The sequence below is a fragment of the Phacochoerus africanus genome, chromosome 3 (assembly GCF_016906955.1).
Source record: "Phacochoerus africanus isolate WHEZ1 chromosome 3, ROS_Pafr_v1, whole genome shotgun sequence".
Lineage (NCBI taxonomy): Eukaryota > Metazoa > Chordata > Mammalia > Artiodactyla > Suidae > Phacochoerus > Phacochoerus africanus.
In genome coordinates, this window is record NC_062546.1 from 11,490,773 (window position 1) to 11,505,908 (window position 15,136).

Here is a 15,136-nt window from a genome sequence, read left to right on the forward strand (position 1 = left end):
GTGGAAATAGTCTAAGTGCCAGGGCTTGAAGAGGGGAGTGGGGAGAGAGGTTGGCAGGACTGGTCGGGAGAGCACCATCCCTGTCTGGCTGAGAACCTAGATTCTGCTCTGGAAGACACCCAGAAACAGTGCAAGCCTCTCTGGGTACAGGGGCATGAACCTGTGAGACATGTTGTTTGCTTGATTCCATGAGCTACTTGCTGGGCTTTGGGGTTTTTGGAAACAGGTAAAGCAGAGTGCTGGCTGCCCTCTTAGCTTTTTCACAAGTTAAGAGAGAAACTATGCCTTAAATATTTGAAATTTTTCATTCTTGCTTTCAGTTGCCTCTGAGTTGATCAAGAGGACGCCATTGTTATGTGATACCGTCAGGGCAGCTGTTCCTCCTAAAGTAGTTTGGGAGTCATTCCAATAAATGAGCATGTCTTAGACTCAGAAATGTACAATAAGAACAAAACAAAAGAAGTAGACTCATGTCTTTTCTTCCAAGGAACTGTTGTTATCACTTTATTGGTAGTTTTCATCTCAAACTAGTGGGCCCAAATTAATCAACATTATGACATGTAAACCCTTTATGAAGTTTTTCAAAGCTGTGGGGGTGGGGTGTCTTTCTAGGTTTGGTCAGTAGCCCTGGTTTAATCGTCACTTCACCTGTAACAAACCGGGTACCCCTTCCTTCTCGTTGTGCTGGTCAGTACGGATAGCCTCGTAAGCAGCAAGCTTGAGGTATGACAACTTTGAGCAGTTTTTTGCATGTAAGCATCTTTATTCTCAGGTGGTGCTATTGAGCAGCTAGCTGTAGGTTTACAAGTTCCCCTGGAGTTGCTAGTATCTTGAATTTTTCTCCATTTATTTTAGGAGTAAAAGTCCCTCGCAATTTCCGACTGTTGGAAGAACTCGAAGAAGGCCAGAAAGGAGTAGGAGATGGCACAGTTAGCTGGGGTCTAGAAGATGACGAAGACATGACACTTACAAGATGGACAGGGATGATAATTGGGCCTCCAAGAGTAAGCGTCGAGCTACGGCTATAAATGTCAATGTCTTAAATTCACTGTGCCTCCTTTTAAAAAATATTAGCCTTATCACGGAAAAAGCTCACCAATGGTATAGTTTCTGAAATGTGGCTATTCTTTTTTGACCAGTTTCAGTTTATATATTTGAACCTCCTCTGATGCTGTTTAATCCCTCTAAATGGTAAGCAAAAACCTGTTCAGACTCATAGTGTGAATTTACATGACAATGTAGACGGTGAGGTTTGAGGTAATTGTACCCTCAGATGCAGATTTGGAACAAACTCTTGGCGCTTATCAAATAACACGACTCCAGATACAGCCAACATTCCTGAAGACAATATCCAGATGAACTTTGGAAAGCCGTCTTGGTTGTGGTTTTTACTCATCATTTCCCAGTCCTACCATGCATCTCTCTCCTAATTCATTGAGCCATTCAGCAAAGGGTTATTGCCTGCCTAGTCTGCTTGGGTCTGTTCCAGGCACTGTTGGGCCCAGAGGCCTTTGCAGAGAAGACGACAGTGGGAAGGGGGAATGTGACCTCTCTTGGAGACCTTCATGGTTTGCGAGTTCCCAGCCTTCATGATGCCAGCTAACCTTTTTTTATGGTGCATAGTAACCCCCCTAGAAATGCCAGTTAATGCCAGAACCTGTTGTTAGATGCTACCATTGTGTAGTTGCATTCCATTTCACAGATAATAAGGAAAGAAACTCAGAAGTGAAGTTACCCGCACAAAGTCATGTAGCTGATTATTCCCAAACCAGGTCTGACTCCAGAGCCTGTGCTCTTAACGCTATGCTATATTGTCTCCTTCCTATTTATATTTTGAGTTTTCATCTGTTCCCATTAAAGAATATCCTAGAGTGGTAAGTAGTAATTTGATGTAGATATGAAGAAATAGATTCCAATTATGTGACACCTGTTTCAGACAAACAGTAAGAGATTCTGCCTGAATGCATCAGGCCCTTTCCTGTGTCTGCTTGTGCTTAAGGATGATGATGTTCATTCATTCTTTTCATTTCACGCAAGGCCCTGCACCAGCTCTGTGGGAGATAGACACATGGGATGTGGCCCTGGCTGAGAATAGGAAGCGCGTGTGGTGCTCCTTCGCTGTTAGGACAACCCAGCAGTTACCTTTGACTGTCGTAAACACTCATGGTGAATGACTGGCTTTGCTGTTTAACATTAGTTTTTGAGTCATTTTTGTGACCCTATAGTTTTGTTTGGGTTTTTTTAAAAAAACAATCAAACAAAAAGAACAAAAAAAATTTGATCTGTTTTTCCTCAGTTCTTGATCTTTTTTTAATCCGAGAAAACCAGGCTTTTCTGAATCTATTAAATATTGGGAAAAACCTGATCTAGAAAGCTCATTTCTTCATGGAGGTCATTCTCTTGCTGTCTCTGAAAGTCCATTGCATAGTGATGACTTCCTTCATTGCATTTCTTCTCTTCCTAAGAAGGGTTTAGGTGTTTTGAGGATGCGAACTGTTCTGCCCTCTTCTTTACTCTTCAGAGCACCTAGAAATGACTCCGAATGGGATAGTTGTTTCAGTAGATTTGTTAATCAGCAGAACTGATTTTCAGGTTCTAACAAATTAAGAATGAATCAGTGTACAACATCACGAATACACTAAATATCACTGGGTTATACACTTAAATGAACAAATAAAATGAACCACAGAGTTCTGTTAAATATTCGGCTCTGCCTAAAACACCTTTGATTACCCTGAGTTTCAGTTCACCTCTTTCCAAAGGAAGCTAACTTTTAATGAGATTATCCCATATCTGTCAGTAGTCACTCTCATTTGTCCCTCTATGCCCTCACTCTACACCCTTGACAATCATTAACTTTCTATATCCATGAATTTTTCTGTTCTGGACATTTCATGTAATCGGAATGAATATGTGGTCTTTCATGATGGGCTTTTGCTTAGCATAATGTTTTCAAAGTTCATCCATGTTATAGTGCTTACCAGTAGTTCATTCCTTTTTTTGGCTGAATAATATTCTTTAATATGGATATACCATATTTTGTTTATCCCTTGATTAGTTGATGTGACATTTGGATTTTTCCCACTGTTTGCCTATTATTAAACTTGCTGTGAACATTTGTATACAAGTTTATATGTGGACAAATGTTTTCAATTCTCTTAATTATATACATAGGCGTGGAATTGTTGGATCATATGATAACTCTGTTTAACTTTTTTTGTTTGCTTTTTAGGGCTACATCCATGGCATTTGGAGGTTCCCAGGCTAGGAGTCAAATTGGAGCTGTAGCTGCCAGCCTACACCACAGCCACAGCAACCCGGGATCCAAGCCATATCTGCAATCTACACCACAGCTCATGGCAACACTGGTCCTTAACCCACTGACTGAGGCCAGGGATCAAAACCTCAACTTCATGGTTACTAGTTGGATTCATTTCCACTATACCACAATGGAAACTCCCTCTGTTTTAGCATTTTAAAGATGTTAACTTTTCCAAAGAGACTGCACCATTTTACATTCCTGCCAGCAATGCATGAGTGTATGAGGGTATCAATTTTTTTTTTTTCTTTTTCAGCCGCACCTGGGACATTATGAATTTCCCAGGCCATGGATCAAATCCAAGCCGCAGCTGCAACCTACACCACAGCTTTGGCAATGCTGGATCCTTAGCTCATTGCACCACAGTGGAACCTCCAAGGGTATCGATTTCTCTGCCCCCTTCCTTCACCAATCCTGTCTCTTTACTTTTTTTTTTTTTTTTTTTTGCTACACCATAGCACATGGAAGTTCTGGGGCCAGGAATTGAACTCATGCCACAGCAGTGACTATACTGGTCCTTAACCCACTGAGTCACCAGGAAACTCTTTCCCTTATTATTTTTATTGCCCTGGCTCCCCAATATTAAAAGCAAAGTCATATAGGAAACTATCTGCTTCTAAATGCTTCCTGTGACCCTTCTATTTTATGGTTAACATACAAGGTATATGGTGTGTGTCTGGAATATTGACACGATTATTAAGGCATCTAAATAAAGCCTGAGTAACTCATCTCTCCCTGTTAATTCTTGTTACTGTGGTTCTCAAAAATCCTCCACCAGTATTTAAAAGGCATATATACCATATGATCCAGCAATTCTGCTAGGAATTTACTCCGCTTTTCTTGAACATATTGCCCAAAAGCCTGTACATGCAAAATTATTTCATGCAGTGTTTTCAGCAGTAGCAAATATTGGAAATCATCTCAGTGTCTTTGAATAGACCATATTATGTACTGTTTAGCTTCTGAAAAGAATGAAACAGATTTATGTGTGCTGAAATGGTGTGGTGGTCTCTGTGAAACCTAAGTGAAAAAAGTAAGGTACCTTTAAAGAAAGCAGTACACAGAAGATTCGGTCACTTGGGATGGGGATGGGTGAAGGAGGAGGAAGAGGTCAAACATACACTCTTACCTCTGTGTGCTTAAAATCCTTTTGGAAAACGTAAGCTGGTGACTGGTTGCCTTCTTCAAAAGGAATCTGGAGTTCCTGTCGTGGCTCAGTGGAAACAAATCTGCCTAGGAACCATGAGGTTGTGGGTTCCATCCCTGGCCTTGCTCAGTGAGTTAAGGATCTGGTGTTGCCGTGAGCTGTGGTGTAGGTTGCAGACTCAGCTTGGATCTGGCGTTGCTGTGGCTGTCGTGTAGGCTGGCGGCTGTAGATCTGACTAGACCTCTAGCCTGGGAACTTCGATATGCCGCAAGTGCAGCCCTAAAAAGCAAAAAAAAAAAAAAAAAAGGGAATCTGGCTGTCTGGGGCCAGGGTGGAAAGGAGCCATATGTACTCTTTGAGTGCTTTAATCGTGTGTGTATGTGTGTTAATTGTTTAAGTGTGTGTGTACAGGTGGGGTTTTTTTGGCCATACCCACAGCTTATGGCAGTTCCCAGGCCAGAGATCGAATCTGAGCTTCAGCGTATGCCACAGCTGCAGCAATACCAGATCTTTAATCCACTCTGCTGGGCTAGGGATTGAACCTACACTGCTAGAGGCAACGACAGCTCCTAACCCACTGTGCCACAGCAGGAACTCCTGTGTATATTTATATTGGAAAGCAAGTCCTCCAAACCTAAAAGCAGAGCTTCCTGTCCAAGTGCCCCTTACAAAACTCTGGCAAATCTCTGATTGTCCACAGCAGTAGATATGGAGTATTTCTACCCTGACCTCAGAGGTACTAATAGTAGCCAGGTACATGCGTTCATGCATGCCTCTGTGTGTGTGTGTGTCTGTGTGTCTGTCTGTCTGTCTGGGCCTCAGCTTTTGAAAAGGCTACAAAATATCAGATTGTGTGAATTTGCCTTATTTATTTAGTCAGTCCCTGGCAGGTGGACATTTGGATTGTCTGCAGTAGCAAAAATAACGATGCTTTGACTTTTGTGCAGGTTGAGGAAATTCCTAGAAACGGTCCTGCTGGCCTGAGCATGTCTGTTTCACATGTTGGTAGGCACTGCCAATTGTCCCGTGAAATTCAAGTCATAGCCACAAAGTTGTTTCATGATCAAATAATGAATCTTTCTTTTTTTCTCTCTCTCTTTTTAGGACTGCACCCACGGCATTTGGAAGTTCTCAGGCTAGGTGTCACATTGGAGCCACAGCTTGCCAGCCACCGTGACAACCACAGCAACGCCAGATCCAGGCCCTGTCTGTGGCCTACACCACAGCTCACAGCAGCGCTGGATCCTTAACCCACTGAGCAGGGCCAGGGATCGGACCTACATCCTCATGGATACTAGTTGGGTTCATTACCGCTGGGCCACAACAGGATCTTCTCAAATAATGAATCTTAAAGAGAGCAGTGTACCTCACAGAGACCGAATGTTCTAGCAACTCTCCTTTAGGCACATTTCCTTTCTTCAGTGAAACCGTTTTTAGCAGGTCCCTGGAGGACTCTAAAATAGAAGAAAACTAGAATCTGTAAAAGTTTTGCTTTGGGCTAAAATTTTTAGTGACCCTGCTCATTTGACTTGAGGTAGTTTTCATTGTGTTACAATGAATTGCCGGTTGAACATCACTGGTTAGAAATTCAGTATTTCGTAGAATTCTCCTGTGACGAAGCAGGTTAAGGATCTGGTGGTGTCACTGCAGTGGTTTGAGTCGCTGAGGTAGCTTGGGTTCGACACCAGGCCCAGGAACTTCCACGTGCTGTGGGCACAGCCAAAAAGAGAAATTCAGTATTTCTCTTTTTCTAAGAAGTTAATCATTGCTTGGATGTTTTTATTTATTTATTTTTAAGTAATTTTTTTTTTTGGTCTGCTGCATGTGGAAGTTCCCAAACTAGGGATCAAACTCATGCCATAGCTGTGACCCAAGCCTCAGCAGTTGACAACCAGATCCTTAGCCCTCTGAGCCAGCAGAGAATTCTGTAGCATAGATATTTTTAAATTAGACTTTCATTGTGTCAAGAGTAATGTTAAGATGTAATCTATGTTATCAGAATCCTATTACTAAACTGTTAATATGTAGAATGGTCCATGACCTCTTATCCACAATGGTAAGCCACAAAATGTGTCAATAGATGAATGAATTGGTGCATTGGTGTCTCCAAGATGTATCAAATATTTTAAAAGACTTTGTGGAGTTCCCAGTGTGGCACAGTGGGTTAAGAATCCAATTGCAGAGGATCAGGTTGCTAAGAAGGAGCAGATTCCATCCCCAGCCCCGTGCAGTGGGTTAAAGGGTTTAGCATTGCCCCCAGCTGTGGCATGGGTCACAGCTGTGGCTCAGATTCCATCCTGGCCTGGGAATTTCCATATGCCCAGAATGAGGCCATTTTAAAAAAAGAAAAAAGACTTTGTGATTTTAGTAATTATGAGCCCTCAGGGGCTTTGGGTGAGAGGGGCACGCCTGCAGCATGTGAAGTTCCTGGACCAGGAATGAACTTGTGTCACAGCAATAATCTGAGTGAGCCACAACAGTGACAATGTGAGTTCTTAACCAACGGAGCTGCCAGGGAATTCCCCAGGGTCTTATTTATTTATTTATTTTTATTTTTTAATTTTGTCTTAGGGCCACACCTGCAGCATATGGAAGTTCCCAGGCTAGGGGTCTAATCAGAGCTGTAGCTGCAAGCCTACGCCACAGCCATAGCAGTGCTGGATCCAAGCTGCATCTTCGACCCTACACTGGATCCTTAACCCACTGAGTGAGGCCAGGGATTGAACCCATGTCCTCATGGATCCTAGTCAGGTTCATTAACTGCTGAGCCACGAAGGGAACTCCCCCAGGAACTTTTTCATGTAAGAAATTGTGTGAAAAAACCCATTGAGCATGAATGCAGGACACACCGAGAGATGAGTTTGAGATCCATGCCGTCAACAGATCCTTATTGATGGTGAGGCTGTGCTAGGTGCTGAGGCTAGACCTTTTATCATATTTTCCATAAATCTGTATGGAAACCATGCCCCTGTTTGCTTCCTGCTTGTTATGTTTACTGAGTGAGTTTTTCTTTCTCTGGGGAAACTCATTAATTGCAGTGAGGTGTTCGTTTTATAAGAGCATAAAGAGCAATGTTTGTTCATTCAACAAACCTTTGAGTACTAGTTCAGTTGTGGCTCCTCCCCTCCTTATCCTGAGTTTAGTGAGGGGTGTCCCATGGGAGACTGAATGTCAGTCTTCAGATGAGGGGTCAGGAGGACTCAGAAAAGTGCTCGTGGGCTGCAGAGCTGCAGGGGGGCAGCCAGTGTCAGGGCCCTGAGGGAAAGAGAACTTGGGGTGTTTGAAGAGCTGTAGCATGGAAGCCATAGGGGCTGGATGCAGAGGGAGATGAATAAAAAGGAAAGCAGAGGTTTGCAGGATCCAGTCCAGGAGTTCAGACTTCCTTTCTCAGGCCACCAGGAAGCCATTGCAGGGGTTCAGCCGAAGGAACAGTTTCTGGTACTAAACAGTTAGGCTACTGTGTGGGGAGCAAGTGGTAGCAGAGCAAGAGAGAAGGCAGAGGCTTGGGGAGGGTGGTTCAGGTGAGCCGTGGTGGTAGAGAAAAGTGGGTGTGGGACCTCTTAGAGGTGCAAGCTGAGACCTGTTGATGTTTGGAGGGTAGGAGGTGAGGGAAAAGGGAATCCTGGCCGGCTGCTGGGTGTCTGCTTTAACTCACTGGTGGATGGTGGTGCTCCTTAAGGGGAATAAGAGAAGAGGAGCATCTTGAGGCTAGGTGAAATCCAGAGTTGAATTTTGATTTTGTTATAGGTTGAGGTCTGTCTTAAGTGGATGTGAAAAGTTTCTTTGGGTATGTGTTTTGTTTTGTTTTGTTTTCCCTTGCCTTTTAGGGCCATACCCGCAGCATATGGTGGCTCCCAGGCTAGGAGTCTAATCAGAGCTGCAGCTGCTGAGACCTATGCCCCAGCCATATGTCTATGACCTACCCCACAGCTCATGGCAAGGCCGCAACCTCATGGTTCCTAGTCATATTTGTTTCCGCTGAGCCACAATGGGAACTTATCTTTGGATATATGTTATGACTGCATTCTGAATCTTAAAATATATGTTCCAGTTTTTAAATTAGGGATGGGCCACTGCTCAAATGTAAAGTTTCCAAGCATTTAAATTGCATCTTCTTTAACTTATTCCCCCCAAAGACCACTAGATGTCGCTGTTTACACAGGAGCCATTTCTGACACATCACACAGTGAGGGAGGGGCACCCAGAGCTCTGAGTGGTCCCTGCCCTCCAGGGGGCCAAAGAGTTACGTTCTATGCTTTGTACATGATGGTATTTAATGCATTGGCTGATGATCCTGACATGAGTAAATATTTAGTGTGACTTCCCAGAAAGAATGCCTCTTACCATTTCCCAGAGTGTAGAAAAATCAACATAAAAACAAGTCCATCTGATTGGATTTAATAATACTGACTTAAAACTTCAGTGATACTAACTTAAATTTTCTGTCTTCCTTATGTTCTCCTGAAGCCAGAATTTATACACACTGGTGTAGGGACTGCTAACTTTTCAAGTAACAAGTAGACTTTGAGTAATGGAAGCAAATGCATCAGTTCTGCAGTCAGGAATAAATGGGGTTTCAGAAGTTCTACCTTTTTGAATTCTTTGTAATTGCCTGACATGGCTGTACCCTTTTTTCTTTTCCAGACAATTTATGAAAACCGAATATACAGCCTTAAAATAGAATGTGGACCTAAATACCCAGAAGCACCCCCCTTTGTAAGATTTGTAACAAAAATTAATATGAATGGAGTTAATAGTTCTAATGGAGTGGTAAGTAGTTTTTCCATGTGTTACTTGGTTATTTGATGATATTGCAGTATAAACGTGCAGATTTGGAATGAAAGCCTCTTCCTCAGTTGTGTTTAGCTGTTCCTTGTGCAGCATTTACTCTGCCCTGTGTTACTCAGCACTATGCTAGTCACTTTGAGATAAGAGCTCATTCAGTCTCCTGATAAACCCCCAGCAGGTAGAGAGGAGGAAACCGAGGCATGAAGGTGAAAGATCTTGCTCAAGGTCACACTTTTACCTCATGGGCCTTTTTTGTGGACGACTAATGCATAGTATTTTTTTTCCTTTAATGGCCTTGCTTTTCAAACTTTTTGTCTTTTTAGGGCCGCATATGCAGCCGAGGCTAGGGGTCAAATCAGAGCTGTGGCCGCTGACCTACACCACAGCTCCCGGCAGTGCAGGGTCCTTAACCCACTGAGAGAGGCCAGGGTTCAAACCTGCATCCTCAGGGATACTAGTCAGATTGGTTTCCTCTGAGCCACGACGGGAACTCCTAAACTTATTTTTACCACCATTTTCACTACCATGAATGGAAACCAGTCTCATTTGTCATAAGAAGGCAGTGATGGCAATGGCAAATATTACAAAAAACAAAACAAGCTTGATAGTTTTTCCACCATATGTTGCTTACCAAAGGCTTTTGAGCCTCTGAGCCCTGCTCTCTTGTTCAGAGAGGAGATCAGCAAGTATTAAAGATGCTGCATATTAGCATCACATAAGCTAATAAGCCTTCTGTTTTGAGATAGTCGGAAAACTTGACAAAGAAGAAAAGAGATGAGCCTTGTTTCTGTGTTCAGTGTTGTCTGAGTTCCACCTGAAGTGCTGAATCCAGGACTCTGCTCACACTGAGAAACTGTTTTGGGAGAAGCCGCACAGCTTGAAAAGGGGATGACTCTGAGGCAGGCCCTTGTGATTAGAGCCTTGGTCCTGAGTAGTGGCAGCAGCTGGCCCAGAAGCAGGTCAGGTCATGTCATTGTTTCAGAGCCAGTTGGATTGAGTCTCACCAAGTGTCAGGACCATTTCTCTAAAAGTGGCTTTGCTTATCCATAATTTCCTTCTCCCAAACAGTGAGGGTTTGGGACACAAAAAGGGGAAAACAGACTAACTGGAAGGAGAGAGTGCTGTGAACATTCTGTGTGTCACATACCATTGCGTGGTCAGCATGTTCAGTTTGAAAAAATGCATTTTACTCAGTGTTTCTTCTGTAGCTTAGCTTCAGCATACAGCTCTTCTTTTGTTTGAGAACCTGACAGTAATTTGGCTTTTGTTTGCCTTTGTGTAGGTGGACCCAAGAGCCATATCAGTGCTAGCAAAATGGCAGAACTCATATAGTATCAAAGTTGTTCTGCAAGAGCTTCGACGCCTAATGATGTCTAAAGAAAATATGAAACTCCCTCAGCCGCCTGAAGGACAGTGTTACAGCAATTAATCAAAAAGAAAAACCACAGGCCCTCCCCTACCCCCCATTCGATTTAAGCAGTCTTCATTTTCCACAGTAGTAAATTTTCTAGATACATCTTGTAGACCTCAAAGTACTGGAAAGGAAGCTTCCATTCAAAGGCAATTTATCTTAAGATACTGTAAATGATACTAATTTTTTTGTCCATTTGAAATATATAAGTTGTGCTATAACAAATCATCCTGTCAAGTGTAACCACTGTCCACATAGTTGAACTTCTGGGATCAAGAAAGTATATTTAAATTGATTCCCATCATAACCGGTGGGGCACATCTAACTCAACTGTGAAAAGACACATCACACAATCACCTTGCTGCTGATTACATGGCCTAGGGTCTCTGCCTTTTCCCCTTCCCCTCCCCCTGCTTCCCTCCCTCCCTGCAACAGCCCTCCAGCTCGGGGTGGCTTGTTAGAGTAGATGTGAAGGTTTCAGGTCACAGCCTGTTGGACTACTGCTGGGTATGGGGGGGTGCTTTGTCTGCACCCCTTGTTTCTTTTTTTAAGTCTTAAATGATGCCTCCCTTCCAAGCCATCATCCTTTCCCCAACTCTCCACTCCCACCCTTGGCCGAAGCATAGATTGTAACCCCCTCTGCTCCCCTCTGAAATTGGCCTTTGGTGAGGAATTCAGGGCTTTCCCCATATCTTCTCCCCCTACCTTAATCGAGGGGTGCTGCTTTTTCCTTCCTCCTCCTCAAATCCCTTTTTGCACCATCACCACCCAACACTTAACATGGCACTTCCTTGCTTTGGCCAGAAGCCATCAGGTAAGGTTGGAAAGAGTCTCTGACCGCCCTCATTTAGTTTTGGAACCATGTTTATTTACTCTCCACCAGCCTGGGAAATGAATATTGGGTTCTCAGCCCTGCCACCCTCTGCTGTCATCATCAGCTGATGCGTTTTTAGCTCAGGTTTTGATAAGATGAAAAGAACAGTCACCAGGGCTACTCAGACCTGCCAGCTCTCGAAGTCCTTGGTGGTTAAACTTGGAGAAAGGCCACGGAAGACACTTGTAAGCACACACAATCCCTCTGAATGAATTGTTTTCTTTTCCTGTAATTGCTTTTGCTTTTAAAAATTGAAGAAGTTTTGAAGGTATCTCATTTGGTCATCCTTGCAATCCAATTTGGGTCTAGTTTGGAATCTGACAACTGGAACAAAAAGAATCTTGAATTTGGTGCATACTTTGGTTTTGGTGCTGCTGCTTCTCACGGTCCTCAGCAGGGATTAAGAAAGAACTCGGTGTGCACGGCAGATCCCCGAAATTGGCGGGCTTGACTTTCCGGCAAATTGCTGCGTTTTTCCACTTTTCTGTTCAGGACCACTAAATGCTGAGGTGTGGATGCATACCGAAATAAAAGCAATTCATTGTGTTCTAAGGGTTTTTTTTTTTTTTTTTTTTAATTTAGCGTTTGTATAAAACCACCTTTTGAAGCAGCAACTATCAAGTCTGAAAAGCAATTGATGTTTCCATTAATCTTTTTCTGGGGAAAACCTTAGTTCTAAGGATTTAACATCCTGTAAGTAAAGTTTAACATAACAGTATTCCATAAGCAGCCTTTTTATTGTCAGACCATTGCCTGATTTTAATATAATAAAAAGAAGTGTGCGTTAATATTTAAGAAGCGGTGCTCTTCTTCCTCTTGGCATCTAATTTATTCAGGAGCAGAATTTAATATCATAGATGCTTTGGGATTCAGTTTGGTCTCCTAGAGCAGGGGTCGGCAAACTTTTTCTACAGTGGGCCAAAGTTAGTAAATATTTAGGCTTAATTGGCCAAGAGGCAAAAAACAAAGAAAATGAGTATTTATATACATGAGAGAAAACAAATTTCCAGGTTGTTTTGATGAAATTCAAAACAGTAATAATTGAGTACAGTTTTTTGTAATGTTACAGATCTGCTGAGAAGAATGGAATGCTTTTTTTTTTTGGAGATGACATTTTACTTAATTGGATTCAAGATTAGTATTCCGTTATCAAACCAATTGCAAATGTTCAGCTATAAAAATCCTTCATTCAAGGGGCCATACAACTGGGCAAAGGGCCAGATTTGGCGCATAGACCATAGTTTGCCAACCCCAGATCTAAAAGATTGGGTTGGTTTTTTTTGGTTGTTTTGTTGTTGTTTTCTTTGGCTATACCTGTGGTATGTGGAAGTTCCTGGGGCAGGGATCAAACCTGTGCCACAGCAGCGACAGGAGCCACTGCAGTGCAATGCCAGATCTTTAACCCACTGAACCACAAGGGAACTCTGAGTCTTCTTTCCTTTGATTTAAGTAGCTTTGTGGGACCCTAGCTATTAAATCTCCACTGGTACCTGCTTATTGGCTCAATTTAGTTATCTGTTGGAAAGAAAAGGAAATAGAGTTTGCCCATGTATTTCTAGTGATTAAAATAAGAATCTTGATCTGATGATTCAGTTTGTCTCCCATCCACTGTGCGAGGAGTGGAAACATGTCAGTGGCTATTTTTACTCAGGATCTGAACTTGCTGCTGTGGTCCCAGCCACCAACAGGCACCACCTTGGTGTCCTGTGGCAGGAGCCAGGTCATTCCTTGTGGGCTGTGGAACCAGATCAAATGTCAGAACCTACCCTCCAGAAAGCACTGCCCAAATTTCTGCCAAATGGTCCTTAGGACTCTGACCTCTGGAGTAAATTGCTGCCTGTAAGCTCCCCTGAGAGGAGATCAGGCGAGGGACATCTGTGGGCTCCTCACCCTTGGTCAGTTCTCTTAAGGGAGAAAGCAGATGGGGGATTCTAAAATTACTTCAAGGAGTTCCCATCATGGCACAGTGGTTAACGAATCTGACTAGGAACCATGAGGTTGTGGGTTTGATCCCTGGCCTTGCTCAGTGGGTTGAGGATCCGGCGTTGCTGTGAGCTGTGGTGTAGGTTGCAGGAGCAGTTCGGATCTGGCGATGCTGTGGCTGTGGTGTAGGCCAGCAGCTACAGCTCCTATTAGACCCCCAGCCTGGGAACCTCCATATGCCGGGGGTTCGACCCTAAAAAGACAAAAAAGCAAAAATAAAATAAATTAACTTCAAAATGCTACTAGAAAATCCCAAAGCAGGAGTTGGTTAAGAATCTGACTAAAGGGGCTCAGGTCACTGAAGATATGGGTTCGATTCCTGGCCCAACAGTGGATTAAGGGATCCAGCATTGCTACAGCTGTGGTGTAGGTCGCTGCTGCTCATATTCAGTCCCTGACCTAGGAACTTGCATATGCTGTGGGTGCAGCCATTTAAAAAAAAAAAAAAGGAAAGAAAACCCAAAGCAAATATAGGACTAAATCTAAAAAAATGGAAGCTCTTCTGTCCAGTGGCCTCCAGAGGAAAAAAGTCCCAAATGAAATCCTAGACTTGGCATGCTTTACCTTAGTGGGCTTCAGGGAACTAACTGAGCTAGAGCTTCAAGACCTCAGCTAGAACCTTCTGTGACTAGTGGTTGAGTCCATGTCTGAGGCTACGTCCCACATTCGTGTGATTTGCTCTTCGTCTTTGCTGGTGGGATTCACAGGTGGTCTTAGTGGATGCCCTGAACATAGGGCCGAGAAGAAGCTCTCTGAGGTGCAGAGAGGGCCCTTCTTTCACCAGGTGACCTCTAATCCCCAGCTCCTACCAGGTCTCTGCTCTTGAGAGAAAGTACTTCCAGCTGTTGCTTTTCACTGTGTAGAACGGCAGGGGGCGGCGGGGAGGGGGGGTCTTCACCGTGACCTGGCAATGCTGGGGGCGGGGGGAGCACCCAATTCTGATTGGCCAACAGCAAACCAGTGTGGGGTCTCTGCTGCGCTGTGACCTCTGACCACAACCTTGGGGTGAGGGCAGTACCCTTGAGCTGCTTCTCTGCTGAGTTGAGGGCCCTTTGGGAGGTGCCGCTGATGCACTGCTGCCTTCAGATCTGATGTAGCTATATGGACGTGTTGAGTCCTCGGTACCGGCCCTGCCAGGTGTCCACTCCTGTCTGGCTGCCGGCCAGTCCCTGCTTGTCCTCTTGTCCTTCCCCCAGCCCATGACAAGTGGACCCTCAGTCATGTTCCCTTTCCTAGCCTGTGCCTGCTACGGAACTCTGAAGGACTTAGTACATGGAATCGGGGATTTCAGTCATCAGAGGAGCAAGTTCTAAGGAAGGGCAGCTTGTGAAATCTTCTCTTCTCTCCATTTGAGAAAAAGAAGATGCTGGGGGTGGGCTGTGCGGACTGCTCATGGCTGTGAGCTATAGGGGTGACAGCTGGACCACCTCAGAGGCGTTCTTGTGGGGATTCCATCAAGTTACTGGTTATTGGCCCATTGTCTGGAGGTGACCGTGGAAGAGGGGAGGTCTTAGTGCTAGAGCAAGCCTCCCCAGCCCTGAACAAGAAGGCACTGGCCTCATTACCTCATCAGGGTTCTGGCATGTGTCTGATGAAGGTGCTCCTTGGTGCTGG

At 44.0% G+C, this 15,136-nt stretch overlaps 1 protein-coding gene across 1 annotated transcript in view; it reads left to right on the plus strand.

Annotated features, from left to right (window-relative positions):
- The window catches only part of UBE2V1 (ubiquitin conjugating enzyme E2 V1), a 33,759-nt gene extending 21,668 nt beyond the window's left edge, over positions 1-12,091 (plus strand). The window contains exons 2-4 of the mRNA XM_047770884.1: positions 856-1,004; positions 9,111-9,236; positions 10,537-12,091. Coding sequence (XP_047626840.1) covers positions 856-1,004; positions 9,111-9,236; positions 10,537-10,683 — 422 coding nt within the window. The 3' untranslated portion in view covers positions 10,684-12,091. The remainder of the gene's footprint in view (positions 1-855; positions 1,005-9,110; positions 9,237-10,536) is intronic.
- The last annotated feature ends 3,045 nt before the right edge of the window (positions 12,092-15,136 follow it).